The sequence below is a fragment of the Bombina bombina genome, unplaced genomic scaffold (assembly GCF_027579735.1).
Source record: "Bombina bombina isolate aBomBom1 unplaced genomic scaffold, aBomBom1.pri scaffold_482, whole genome shotgun sequence".
Lineage (NCBI taxonomy): Eukaryota > Metazoa > Chordata > Amphibia > Anura > Bombinatoridae > Bombina > Bombina bombina.
The window spans coordinates 302,566-316,153 of record NW_026512955.1 but is presented as its reverse complement, the minus strand read 5'-3'; the positions used below and the strand labels follow the sequence as shown (position 1 = coordinate 316,153).

Genomic DNA, 13,588 nt, shown 5'->3' with positions numbered 1-13,588 from the left:
TTTGATTTTTTTCTAATTATAATATTGTATAATTTGAATAGCAAAATTTGTAATAGTATTTCTAATGCTCTCTTTAAATGTAATATTCGAATTTTGCAATATTCAAAATAGAAAAATTCAAATCTATATATTTGTATCTATTATGTATCAATTTACTAAACTCCCTACCACATGAACTATTAAACTTTTGATTGTATTTGTTAAATCGAATGTTACATTAAAAATTTCAAATGTGGATATTCAATCTAATTATGAACATTCACAAACTAAAGTAACATTTGAATACGGAATTTTAATGGAATTTTGTTCTTATCAACATTTGATTGTCCAAAACGAATGTCCACAGGACTATTCGTTCTCCAAAGCGAATTGCACTTTCACCACATTCGCCCATCCCTAGTACCGATGAGATTTCTTAGGCCATTTCTCCTGAGCGGCAAGGTTTTAAATATCAGGCCCTCCGACTTAACCACTTCTGCTTTTGAAAACGACAGTAAAACTTTATCATGTGTGAATCGTCAAGTGTTTCCCACTTTACTGTTTTTATTAACTAACTAGGAAGTTTCCTTGAAGGCTGGCAACTGTCCACTAATGGTTGTGGTTATATCCCATGTCCCACAGATGTGGTCTTATGCTGACCCTCAGCACTAACCTGGCTATTTGGATGGCTGCTGTGACAGAGGAGTCTAACCACCAGACACATTTATTAAACGAAGACCACATTAGCAACAAAAGTCATCAAGCGAGAGGTAAGAAGAGGCACCAATGAGCTGTCATTTGTACATTATAATTGAGTCAAGAAAAAGCAAGGATTCCCCATACACATAGCACTGGGAGAAGGAAATAACATTGCTGCCATAGTATGAAAAATCTTTATTAAATTGAGAAAAAATGACCAAAAAACAATTTCTAAACCAATAGTCACTTTCATCTAGAGTTGTTAGTTAATTTTGGATGGTGGATAATGTATTCATAATAATAATAATAATAATAATAATAAAACTATACTCAACAAAGATCAACAGCTCTTTCCTTTTTAACCTTTAGTTCCATCACAATGGACTTCTAACTCCACTTGTGATATATAGTAACAGGGATACGTAGTCAGATGGTTAAAACAAAGGGAATGCCACAGCATATACAAAAGATGTATGACATAAATTATTGGGAGGGGAGACTAAATGTCAAAGGTCTCTGTTTTTATGAAAGTTCTTGTCACAAGATGTGTTCTCTGTTTCCATTCCAGCTGGTGGCTCCGATGGCTGTAAATGTACCACTGACTTGTGTAAAATCATGGAGACTGGCTATTACTACCTGTACCCCTTTAATATTGAGTACAGTCTTTTTGCCACAACAATGGCCTATGTGATGTGGAAGAATGTGGGGCGTATAATAAATCAGCACTCCCACCACACACACCATACCTTTAAAGTACGCAGTCTGTTTGTTGGAATAGTCTTCGGGATTGGAGTGCTCCTGGCTGGACTTGGTGTCTTTATTGTCTATGAAGTTGAAATGAATGCAAAAACAGGTTTTCCAAAAGCTCTCAATATGTTCTACATATTTAATATTGTGGCTCTCAGTCTCATGTCCTTGTGCTCTATAGCTGGTTCCATCATCTATAGATTTGACAAGAGGGACATGGATAACCATAAGAACCCCACTCGCACTCTGGATGTGGGTTTACTAGTTGGTGCTGCATTGGGTCAGTACTTCATCTCTTTTTATTCTATAGTAGCCGTAGTGGCCAAAACACCTAGTGATTTGCACAATGCTTTAAACTTGGTTTACTCGCTACTTATGCTTGTGCAGCACACAGTCCAAAACATTTTCATCATTGAGGGTTTGCACCGGCAACCTCTACATGATGGTCCTTCAATGAGACATGAGAAAGATTTGTACAACAATGTTTTCATTAATCATGATGCTGCCACATCCCATATCAACCATTCTGGAACTGACCAGGTGATGGAAATAGACTCAAACCATCAGGGAATTCCAGCCCATATAATTTCAAGTGATTCAGGTGCTAACTGGAAGAGGAGTAGCCTAAGAGAGATCTCACAGTTCCTGCTTTTCTCAAACATAATAGTAAGTAGAACATTTTGCAAGCAGAATGGAGGTCACACACTCAGTGTCTCTTGTGGTTCCACTATGTGGGTTTCTCAAACTACCATAATTACATGCTGAGTATATTAGTTCTATACAAGATATATATATATATAAATAAAAGCTCAACGTTCCTGGCACTTCTGAAGAGAGCACACATCCAAACGAAAGGAATAAAAGTATACAAAATGTATTCAATCCACTGGTTAAAAACATGCAGGTATCCAACACATAGATACATCTGTGTATAAGAACAAGACTGTAGTGGGGTAACCAAGCCCCTCATTATCAGACGCGTTTCATGCTATATATATAGTGATCCAGCATCAAATTCAAGACAGTAAACTATTAGTTGTATACAAGATATATCTATCTATTTTGTTTTACGGTATCAAATTCAAGATAGTAAACCCTATTGTAATTTGAGTAGGAAGGAAGTATGGGGTGAGAGTATTGTCTATTATTTTATGTACACACCTTTCCTCTTTATTTGTCTGTACTTACCAAAATCCATTGAAACCAAGTCAAAAATACTAAGCCATATTTTACAACAAAAGATAAAGCAATAACAACTATTTAGATAGGACCATAGATGGGATGAAGGTGTCTCTTTTTCTAATGCCACTTATTTCTTATTGTGGATTCTTGTGACAGTCTGTTACATATTTTGGCAGTATCACTATCATAGTGGCTTTGTTTTTTTTTTTCCAAGAAGGGTACATAGTTTTTCTTGTTTAGACATCTGTGGGAAATCTATCATTTGTGCAAGTCACTTCTCTGTGTCTCTGCTGTGACACACTACACACACATTGTGACTGATATCTGATATCAAAGGGATATGAGCTTAGCATTTAAAAAAGTTTCTAATGTACTTATATTATGACATTTGCTTCATTCCAATGAAACTCCCCGTTGAAGAGATACCTAGGTAGACATCTGGAGCACTACATGTCTAGTGTTCTTGCAAATTGATAACATTATTGTAAAACTGCTACCATATAGAGCTCCATAAATGGGCCGGCTCCTAAGTATATGTCCCTGCTTTTCAACAAAAGAAACCAAGAGAACAAAGAAAAATTGATAATAGAAGTATTTTAGAAAGTTGTTTAAAATGGCTGCTCTGTCTGAATCATACAATATTTTTGGGGGGTTTCATTTCTATTTAATAAACACGTCTGTGCTTTGGGTTGGTGACATTAGTGAGGTACACAGTTAGTTTGTACCTTTTTGCCAAAGACTTACAACGCTCTAGCTTGCTCTGCTGCTCGTGCTGACCCACCCTATGGTCTTTTTTATGTCCTATGTCTTCCCATCAATTCCATTCTGCAGCAATGTTATGTAGAGGCCAGAAAACATGCAGATACATTTTGTGAAGATCTTCTCACTTAAGCTAGTGAAGACTCACAGGGTAAAGATGTGATCTGTGGTTCTAAGACTCACAGGGTAAAGATGTGGTCCTGTATCTAAGCCCCTACAGACTGCCCCTTATCTCAGTGCATCTTGCAATTGAAATGCAATCTTGCATTTTAGCCAATCAGTGCTGGTTCTTGTATAACTATTATCATTTTCAACATGATTGAGCACAATATTGTCTATATGGCACACATGAACTAGCACTGTCTGCCTGTTTTGCAAGATTTAAAATGCTAATAAAAAGCCCCCCCCCCCTCAATACCCTACCCCCCCTCCCAGATCCCTTACCGTTAATGGATCCCACATAGGATCCCGCTCATTGCCCCTCCTCCCACCTTCCCACTCAATTACTTACTTATTTTTTTTTCCATTCCCTGTAGCATGGCGTAGCGGTCCCACCCACTCCCGCCCTCCTCCCGCCCCTACAGCAATGGACCACCCACCCGCCTCCCTCCTTACCCTCCTACCCACTAACAATCGGCACCACCGCTATCCGATGCAGAAAGGGCCACAGAGAGGGCCACATCAGTAACTCTGCAAATCTATTTCTGCAGTGCCCCACTCGTGGCAGAGAGAAGCCCAGGACTGCAGTGACGTACAGGGTTCTTAAGGGCATAACGACCAGCGTCGTACAGGGCATAACGACCAGCATCGTATACATATTTGGGGGGGGCTAGATTACAAGTGGATCTCAATTTATCTCTCCTTTTTGCGTTAACCTTGCTAGATGGCTTTTTGTGCGCATCGGGTAGTGAGCATATTACAACTTGAAAGTAATACGTTTCTGCATGAGCGCTAACTCGACGCACACAAAACCCTGAACTTCGAATATCATGACCGTGTTAATGTAATCCTCCATAGACTTCAATGAAGTGCAAAAAGTGGGGAGGGAAACCTAACACCCTTACTCGCGCGCAAACCGGTGAAATATATATATATATATATATATATATATATATATATATATATATATATATATATATATACCTACATATCTATATGATTATTTATAATATAGGTTTATACAAATATACTGTATATAGGAATATCTATTTAAAAATACTTAGAACATATTCCCTTTTGTGCAGAACATTGGAATGTGAAATATTTACAGTAAATACACAGTTAAACACTTTATTAAATATGAATATTGTGTAAATATGCTTTTTCATGTTTTCAGCAACTTGACTGCAAAAGGCTCCAATACTCTTATATGTATATAATGTCTATATATATATATATATATATATATATATATATATATATATATATATATATATATATATGTGTCTGTAAATACATATATACAAATGTATATACATATGTTCACATATATACATATATATATATACATACATACATATTTAGACATGTATATGCATATATCTTAAAGGGTCACTGCACCCAATTTTTTTTTCTTTCGTGATTCAGATAGAGCATGCAATTTTAAGCAACTTTCTACTTTACTCCTATTATCAAATTTTCTTCATTCTCTTGGAATGTTTATTTGAAAAGCAAGAATGTAAGTTTAGATGCCGGCCCATTTTTGGTGAACAATTTGGGTTGTCCTTGATGATTGGATAGCACCAATAAACAAGTGCTGTGAGTCAAAAATGTGCTGGCTCCTTAGCTTAGATGCCTTATTTTTCAAATAAAGATAGCAAGAGAACGAAGAAAGTTGCTTAAAGGGACACTCAATAAAATTAAACTTTCATTATTCAGATAGAGCATGCCATTTTGAACAACTTTCCAATTTACTTCCATTAACAAAATGTGCACAGTCTTTTTATATTTAAACATTTTGAGTCACCAGCTCCTACTGAGCATGTGCAAGAATAAGTGTGTATGCATTTTTGAATGGCTGATGGCTGTCACATGGTACGTGTATGCATTTGTGATTGGCTGATGGCTGTCACATGGTACAGTGGTAGTGGAAAAAGACATAACTTAAAATTGTCAGAAAAAAAATCTACTACTCATTTGAAGTTCAGACTAAGTGCTATTACATTGTCTTGTTATCTTGCATTTGTTGATTATGCAAATCTACTGTGTTGCATGCTCTATCTGAATCACAAAATAATTTTTTTTTGGTTTCACTGTCCCTTTAATGTTAAAGCCTTTTGCAGCCTTTTTTCCCTTACACCTGAGACCTCATATCTTTGAGCCCTTATAATTGTTTTATGCAAAAAATTTTTTAAATAATTTACTGTTATTTTGAATATAACTGTAGTTTTAAATGTAGCAGTTAACTAGAACTCTGAAGTTGCGCTATCACGACACACGTTAAATTCAATTGCGCTCACATGAACGCGCTTACTTTCAACTAGTAACTAGCCAATAGCACACACATATGTATTTCTACAGCTCTCACTCTGCTGCTAGCTGCTAATATCAGGTATCAAGCGTCAGAAAATTCCCTGTCCACAAGTTACTGTCCTGGATTGGGATATCAGAACTGGCTTTTGAAGTCCTTTTTTTTTTTTTTTTTTAACAATCTCCAGAAGGAATTATAGACTCTTGAATTTGGGAAAGCTTTGTTTTTAGGTGGTGTATTTTCTTGTGTTTCCTTTACTTTGCTGTTATATAGCAAACCATGGGGCTGATTTATCATACACTGTTGGCATTTAACATTGCACAAGCAGTTCTGGTGAACTGCTCGCGCAATGCCGCCCCCTGCAGATGTGCGGCCAATCGGACACTAGCAGGGGGTGTCAATCAACCCGATCGGGCAGATTGATGTCCGCAGCCTCAGAGGCTGTGGACCAGTTAAGGAGCCGCGGTCTTAAAACCGCTGCTTCTTAACTGCTGTTTCGGAAACAGGGTCATCAGGGGCCATTCACCCCTTGATAAATCCGCCCCATGTCTTCTCTTTTCCTTTGTTTAAAGGGACACTGTACCCAAATTTTTTCTTTTGTGATTCAGATAGAGCATGCAATTTTAAGCAACTTTCTAATTTACTCCTTTTATCAATTTTTCTTCATTCTCTTGGTATGTTTATTTGAAAAGCAAGAATGTAAGTTTAGATGCCAGCCCATTTTTGGTGAACAACCTGGGTTGTCCTTGCTGATTGGACAGCACTAATAAACCAGTGCTGTCCATGGTTCTGAACCCAAACATTTGCTGGCTCCTTAGCTTAGATGCCTTCTTTTTCAAATAAAGATAGCAAGAGAAGGAAGAATAATTGATAATAGAAGTAAATTAGAAAGTTGCTTAAAAGTGCATGCTCTATCTGAATCATGAAATAAAAAAATTGGGTTCAGTGTCCCTTTAACCCCTTAATGACCACAGTACTTTTCCATTTTCTGTCTGTTTGGGACCAAGGCTATTTTTACATTTTTGTGGTGTTTGTGTTTAGCTGTAATTTTCCTCTTACTCATTTACTGTACCCCCACATATTATATACCATTTTTCTCGTCATTAAATGGACTTTCAAAATCTACCATTGTTTTCATCATATCTTATTATTTGCTATAAAAAAAAATACAAAATATGATGAAAAAATGGAAAAAAACACACTTTTTCTAACTTTAACCCCCAAAATATGTTACACATCTACAACCACCAAAAAACACCCATGCTAAATAGTTTCTAAATTTTGTCCTGAGTTTAGAAATATCCAATGTTTTTATGTTCTTTGCTTTTTTTGCAAGTTATAAGGCAATAAATACAAGTAGCACTTTGCTATTTCCAAACCACTTTTTTTCAAAATTAGTGTTAGTTACATTGGGACACTGATATCTGTCTGGAATCCCTGAATATCCATTGACATGTATATATATTTATTTAGAAGACATCCCAAAGTATTGATCTAGACCCATTTTGGCATATTTCATGCCACCATTTCACCGCCAAATGCGATCAAATAAAAAAAATTGTTCACTTTTTCACAAATTTTTTCACAAACTTTAGGTTTCTCACTGAAATTATTTACAAACAACTTATGCAATTATTGCACAAATGGTTTTAAATGCTTCTCTGGGGTCCCCTTTCTTTAGAAATAGCAGACATGTATGGCTTTGGCGTTGCTTTTTGGTAATTAGAAGGCTGCTAAATGCCACTGCGCACCACATGTGTATTATGCCCAGCAGAGAATGGGTTAATTAGGGAGTATGTAGGGAGCTTCTAGGGTTAATTTTAGCTGTAGTATAGTGTAGTAGACCACCCCAAGTATTGATCATTTTGGTATATTTCATGATACCATTTCACCGCCAAATGCGATCAAATAAAAAAAAACGTTAAATTTTTCACAATTTTAGGTTTCTCACTGAAATTATTTACAAACAGCTTGTGCAATTATGGCACAAATGGTTGTAAATGCTTCTCTGGGACCCCCTTTCTTTAGAAATAGCAGACATGTATGGCTTTGGCGTTGCTTTTTGGTAATTAGAAGGCCGCTAAATGCTGCTGCGCACCACACGTGTATTATGCCCAGCAGTGAAGGGGTTAATTAGGTAGTTTGTAGGGAGTTTGCAGGGTTAATTTTAGCTTTAGTGTAGAGATCAGCCTCCCATCTGACACATCACACCCCCTGATCCCTCCCAAACAGCTCCCTTCCGTCCCCCACCCCACAATTGTCTGCCAGTACCCAGTTTGCATAAAAAAAGTGTTTTATTATTTTATTTTTATTTTTTTCTGTAGTGTAGCTTCCCCCCCACAGACTAACATCCCACCAGCCATACCGATCTAGCTAAATTAAAGATAATATCCCCCTTTTTCCCCACTTCAAATTCAAATATTTCTGTAGTGCAGCGGTTCCCACCCGCTCCCTCCCCGTGCACGCGCCCGCCACCGCCTCCCCGTGCACGTGCGCGCGTCCGTGCGTGCCCCCGGGCATCCCCGCCCCCGATCCCGCCCACCTCCGCATCATCCAGGGCCATCGATGGCCGCCACACGCCTCCCACACCGGCGCTCCCACCCACCAACGAACTTAGCCGTTAATGTCCGGTGCAGAGAGGGCCACAGAGTGGCTCTCTCTACATCGGATGGCTAAAAATGGTTATTGCAGGATGCCTCAATATCGAGGCATTACTGCAATAACCGGAAAGCAGCTGGAAGCGAGCAGGATCGCTTCCAGCTGCTTTCCCCACCGAGGACGTGCAGGGTACGTCCTCAGGCGTTAACTGCCTTTTTTTTGAGGACGTACCCTGCACGTCCTCGGTCGTTAAGGGGTTAAGGTTTGACAGTTTTCTGTTGTGCTGCTATAGAATAACACATCAGCCAGATTTAAATATTTTTAAAACCCTTGTTAATGCAATTGTTTTTAATAGCCAAACTCCACCCACTGTTTGCCTTATTTGGAGGAACCAATCTGGGCTTTACTCTGCAGACAACAAGGCTAACCACAGTCATTATGTTAGTATAAATTGCATTGTTTTGCAATTGTTATCACTTACAGCCATTTAGGGACAGATATGAAGCAGTGTTAGCCATGATAAGTCAGCAGAGTGCAGTTAGACAAATCCTCGATTCTCAGAGCTAAATTACATGAAAAGGGGGCAAAACAAATCATGGAAATATATTGCAAAGTTGTTTCGTTACACAACATTTTATATAAAAATCTCAAGGTGCTTACTGTCACTATAATGCTCTTTATCGGACCATTCATTTTTTTGTACCATTTCCTTTCTTCTTAGAGTGACCAATCAATTAGGTGTGCTAATTTATGCAATATAGAAGGGTTGGGTACACTGGGACATATTTAAGTATGCTGCCTCTTGGATAGTTGAAATCATAAATAGTAAATAACGGGAAAAGCATGAACAATAAATAAAGTATAAAACATTGTTCTTTCATTATTGTTTATAAATATTTTTTGGTAGATCTAATTCTGAGCTTAAAGGGGCCAACAGCATAACAACCTTTTTCATCCAAGTAAACAAATTAAAAAAAAAAAAACTCAACCTTAATTTGCATGATATAATTTAACTTCTTTCCCTTTTATCTATTATTTAATATTTTCAGTACTCCACACCTTCTTCTCTTTAACATTTTTTTCACTGCTTTTCTGTCTCCAGTTCTGGATCATGCCAGCATTTGGTGCCCGTCCAGAGTTCGATAACCCCTTGGGGGTAAATTTCTATGGTCCAACCATATGGACAGCCATCGTCAACATAGGCCTCCCGTTTGGGATCTTCTACAGGATGCACGCGGTCGCCAGCCTTGTGGAGGTCTATCTTATGTCCTAACACAGTAACATTATAATGGCAGCAAAATAAATAATAAAACATAAGTATAAGGTGAGATTATATCAATGAGACATTGTACAAAATGGGTATAGATACATTTAGGGCATTAAATACTAATCTCAAGAAAAAGTTGAACAAAGCAATTCAAAATGGACCAAAAGCAAAGTGTACCTCATTTTCACAGCTTTCAAATTTTACATTTCATTCTTGAGAAAGATAAAGGGGCTGGAGATAATCTTGGATGCTGTGTCACCATAAACACCTGTGCAAGACGAGAACTCACTTTATCATGTGTTTAATAGTGGGATTCATAAACATCTATCACATTCAAGATCAATAAAAAATGACACACACAAGAATTAGAGTAAGCATTATTTGTATTACTTTTTTATCTGTTATATTTGTAATATGATTGTGATTCAATGTTCAGTTCTCACATTTTCCTGCAATGTTCTGCCTTCTCTGTGCGAAACTACTTGAGTCTTAAAGCCGCACCGCGTGTTTGCAGCTCTGTGGGTGAGCTTGATGCATGAATTGAAGCATTTGATGATGCGCATATGACATAACTGCCGTGCAATATTGTAACATGCGTTGCAACATGGAGGCTATCTGTTTGATCTATAAGAGAGGGTTTAGCAAATACAGATATTCAGTTCCAGACCACAGCAATAAAGAGAATATCACAATATAGTGAGTCACACTATTCTTTTGTTTCCCAGTGCATATAAAAGTTATGTTTACACTGTACTGTAGTCTATTAGGTGTGCAATAGTATTATGTCTAAAAAACATAAATGTACATACCTTAATTAAAAATACTTTATTGCTAAAAAAAATGCTGTCCATCATCTGAGCCTTCAGTGAGTCATGTCCGCCGCACATCGATAAATGCTGACAGCATATGCTGTCAGCTTTTATCATTGCACAAGCTAGCAGTTCTGTACTGCTTGTGCAATGCCGCCCCCTGCAGATTCGCGGCCAATCGACCGCTAGCAGGGGGTGTCAATCAGCCCGATTGTATAGGATCGGGCGGATTGAAGACAGCAGCCTCAGAGGCAGCGGACAAGTTATGTAGCCACTACTGTTTTCGGCCCCATAAGCTCTATGCTGGTGGATATGTGTGTGTGTGTGTGTATATATATATATATATATATATATATATATATATATATATATATGTGTGTGTGTGTGTGTGTGTATACAGGTATACAGTATATGTGTATATATGTGTATACTTGTGTATTTATGTGTTTATGTGTATATATGTGTGTGTGTGTATACAGGTATACAGTATATGTGTATATATGTGTATACTTGTGTATTTATGTGTTTATGTGTATATATGTGTGTGTGTGTATACAGGTATACAGTATATGTGTATATATGTGTATACTTGTGTATGTATGTGTTTATGTGTATATGTGTGTGTGTGTGTGTATACAGGTATACAGTATATGTGTATATATGTGTATACTTGTGTATTTATGTGTTTATGTGTATATATGTGTGTGTGTGTGTGTGTGTGTGTACAGGTATACAGTATATGTGTATATATGTGTATACTTGTCAATTTATGTGTTTATGTGTATATATGTGTGTGTGTGTATACAGGTATACAGTATATGTGTATATATGTGTATACTTGTGTATGTATGTGTTTATGTGTATATATGTGTGTGTGTGTATACAGGTATACAGTATATGTGTATATATGTGTATACTTGCGTATTTATGTGTTTATGTGTATATATGTGTGTGTATACAGGTATACAGTATATGTGTATATATGTGTATACTTGTGTATGTATGTGTTTATGTGTATATGTGTGTGTGTGTGTATACAGGTATACAGTATATGTGTATATATGTGTATACTTGTGTATTTATGTGTTTATGTGTATATATGTGTGTGTGTGTATACAGGTATACAGTATATGTGTATATATGTGTATACTTGTGTATTTATGTGTTTATGTGTATATATGTGTGTGTGTGTATACAGGTATACAGTATATGTGTATATATGTGTATACTTGTGTATTTATGTGTTTATGTGTATATATGTTGGAAAAATAGTGACAATAGACTTGTTCGACTCAGGGTTGCAACAAACCTTCAAAAACATAATATTTGTGAAGTACAATAAAGTGAAAGTTCAATAAAGTGACGTACACCTGTATAACATGCCAGAGTTCTTAAAGGGACACTAAAGTAAAAATGAAACTTTCATAATTTAGAAAGTGAATGATATTTTAAACAACTTTGTAATGTACTTCCATTATCAAAATGTGCACAGTCTTTTTTATATGCACACATTCTGAGGTACCAGCTCCTACTGAGCATGTGCAAGAGTTTGCAGCATATACATATATGCATTTGAGATTGGCTGATGGCTGTCATATGATACAGCTGGAGGGGGAACAGAAATAATTACTATTTATTTGAATTTCAGACTAATTGCTATTGCATGTTTTTGTCATTATTATATGTATGTTATTAAAAAAAACTGTTTATTTCAAGTTGTGGGAGTTGCTCAAGGTCCCTTTATGCCATAACGCAGGGATGAGGAACCTTGGCCCTCCTGATGTTTCAGAACTACATTACCCATGATGCTTAGACACTCTGAAGTCCAGTTGAGCATCATGGGAATTGTAATTCTAAAACATCTGCAGGGCCAAGATTCCCCATCCATGCCCTAAAGGAACTATTACTTTTTAAGTTTCCTGTGATTTATCACTCAGCATCTACCTAGCAACCAGATTTAGCCCCAGGATTGAAATGCAGGTACACAAAACCTAATCCTAAATGAAAATGTTGTTCGTCACTTCAGCCTAAGCCTCAGGAGCCAAAAAAATGCAGCCCGACAATACTTTGTAGTTGCATCTCCCCAAACCAACCTCTACCTCTTTTCATTTACAACACACACAGTGCTCTGCCATATACTCTCTCCTGTACTGTGTAGATCAAATGTATATACTTCTGATTTGTATGTAGGTTGTTAGCACTTATCTTATTTAATGTTTGTTTACATAGAATAATATTTTTTTGTTTCATACTTTGTTTAATAATATAAAGAGTGAAACATAAATTCCAACATGACTCCTAAAACAATAGATATTCCAGAATTGTGAGCACAGCCCTTTTTGCTGTACATACATTATAATATATGATAACAGTTTACGTGACTGGTTTTGATTTAGGTTATGGAGAAATTTTAATTTAAGAAATAAAACACTTGTATACTGAAATGTATCTAATAATTGAAGGATGTAAGTAAACAGCTTATTTTATTTGTGATTTTGATTACAATGTAACAAATTATTGAAATTAACATAGTATTTGGACATACAAATAGATATTTTGTAACAAGCTCTTAAAAATGTTCAAATATTCAACCTCAGTATGTGTAAATAAAATAAATAAAAACATTACAAACCTAAATGTATTATTGTATTTCACGTTTATACGAATCTATGAGTGTATTATAATATGTTTACCTGGAAATAGCATTAAAGGGACACTGAAAGAAAAAAGAGGGGACAGGCGCAACCGCGACTCAAAGCATCCGTTTATTTAACACACATATATATGACCTACAAAATTGCACTTACAAGATGGCAATAAGTTATTCGCCTTAAAACACTCCAATCTTTTCCGGCCAGCAGTTAGGTAATCTTTTTTGAGGACTGTTTTATGTAACGCCTTTAATTAAAAAGCAGAGATTGTTTATTAGAGCCAATTAGGGAGTGCATCACCTGAGCCTTTGACTATATTATCTGTAGGGATGGGCAAATGTGCTGAAAGTGTAATTCGTTTGGTAGAATGAATAGTCCTATGAACATTCCTTTTGGACATTCGAATGTTCATAAGAAAGAAAATCCA

At 36.6% G+C, this 13,588-nt stretch overlaps 1 protein-coding gene across 1 annotated transcript in view; it reads left to right on the top strand.

The window, feature by feature from the left end:
• LOC128644620 (proton channel OTOP2) overlaps nt 1–10,342 on the top strand; it is a 28,260-nt gene extending 17,918 nt beyond the window's left edge. The window contains exons 5-7 of the mRNA XM_053697166.1: nt 622–749; nt 1,247–2,091; nt 9,537–10,342. Of these exons, the coding sequence (XP_053553141.1) occupies nt 622–749; nt 1,247–2,091; nt 9,537–9,707 (1,144 nt within the window). The 3' untranslated portion in view covers nt 9,708–10,342. The remainder of the gene's footprint in view (nt 1–621; nt 750–1,246; nt 2,092–9,536) is intronic.
• Nucleotides 10,343–13,588: the final 3,246 nt, after the last annotated feature.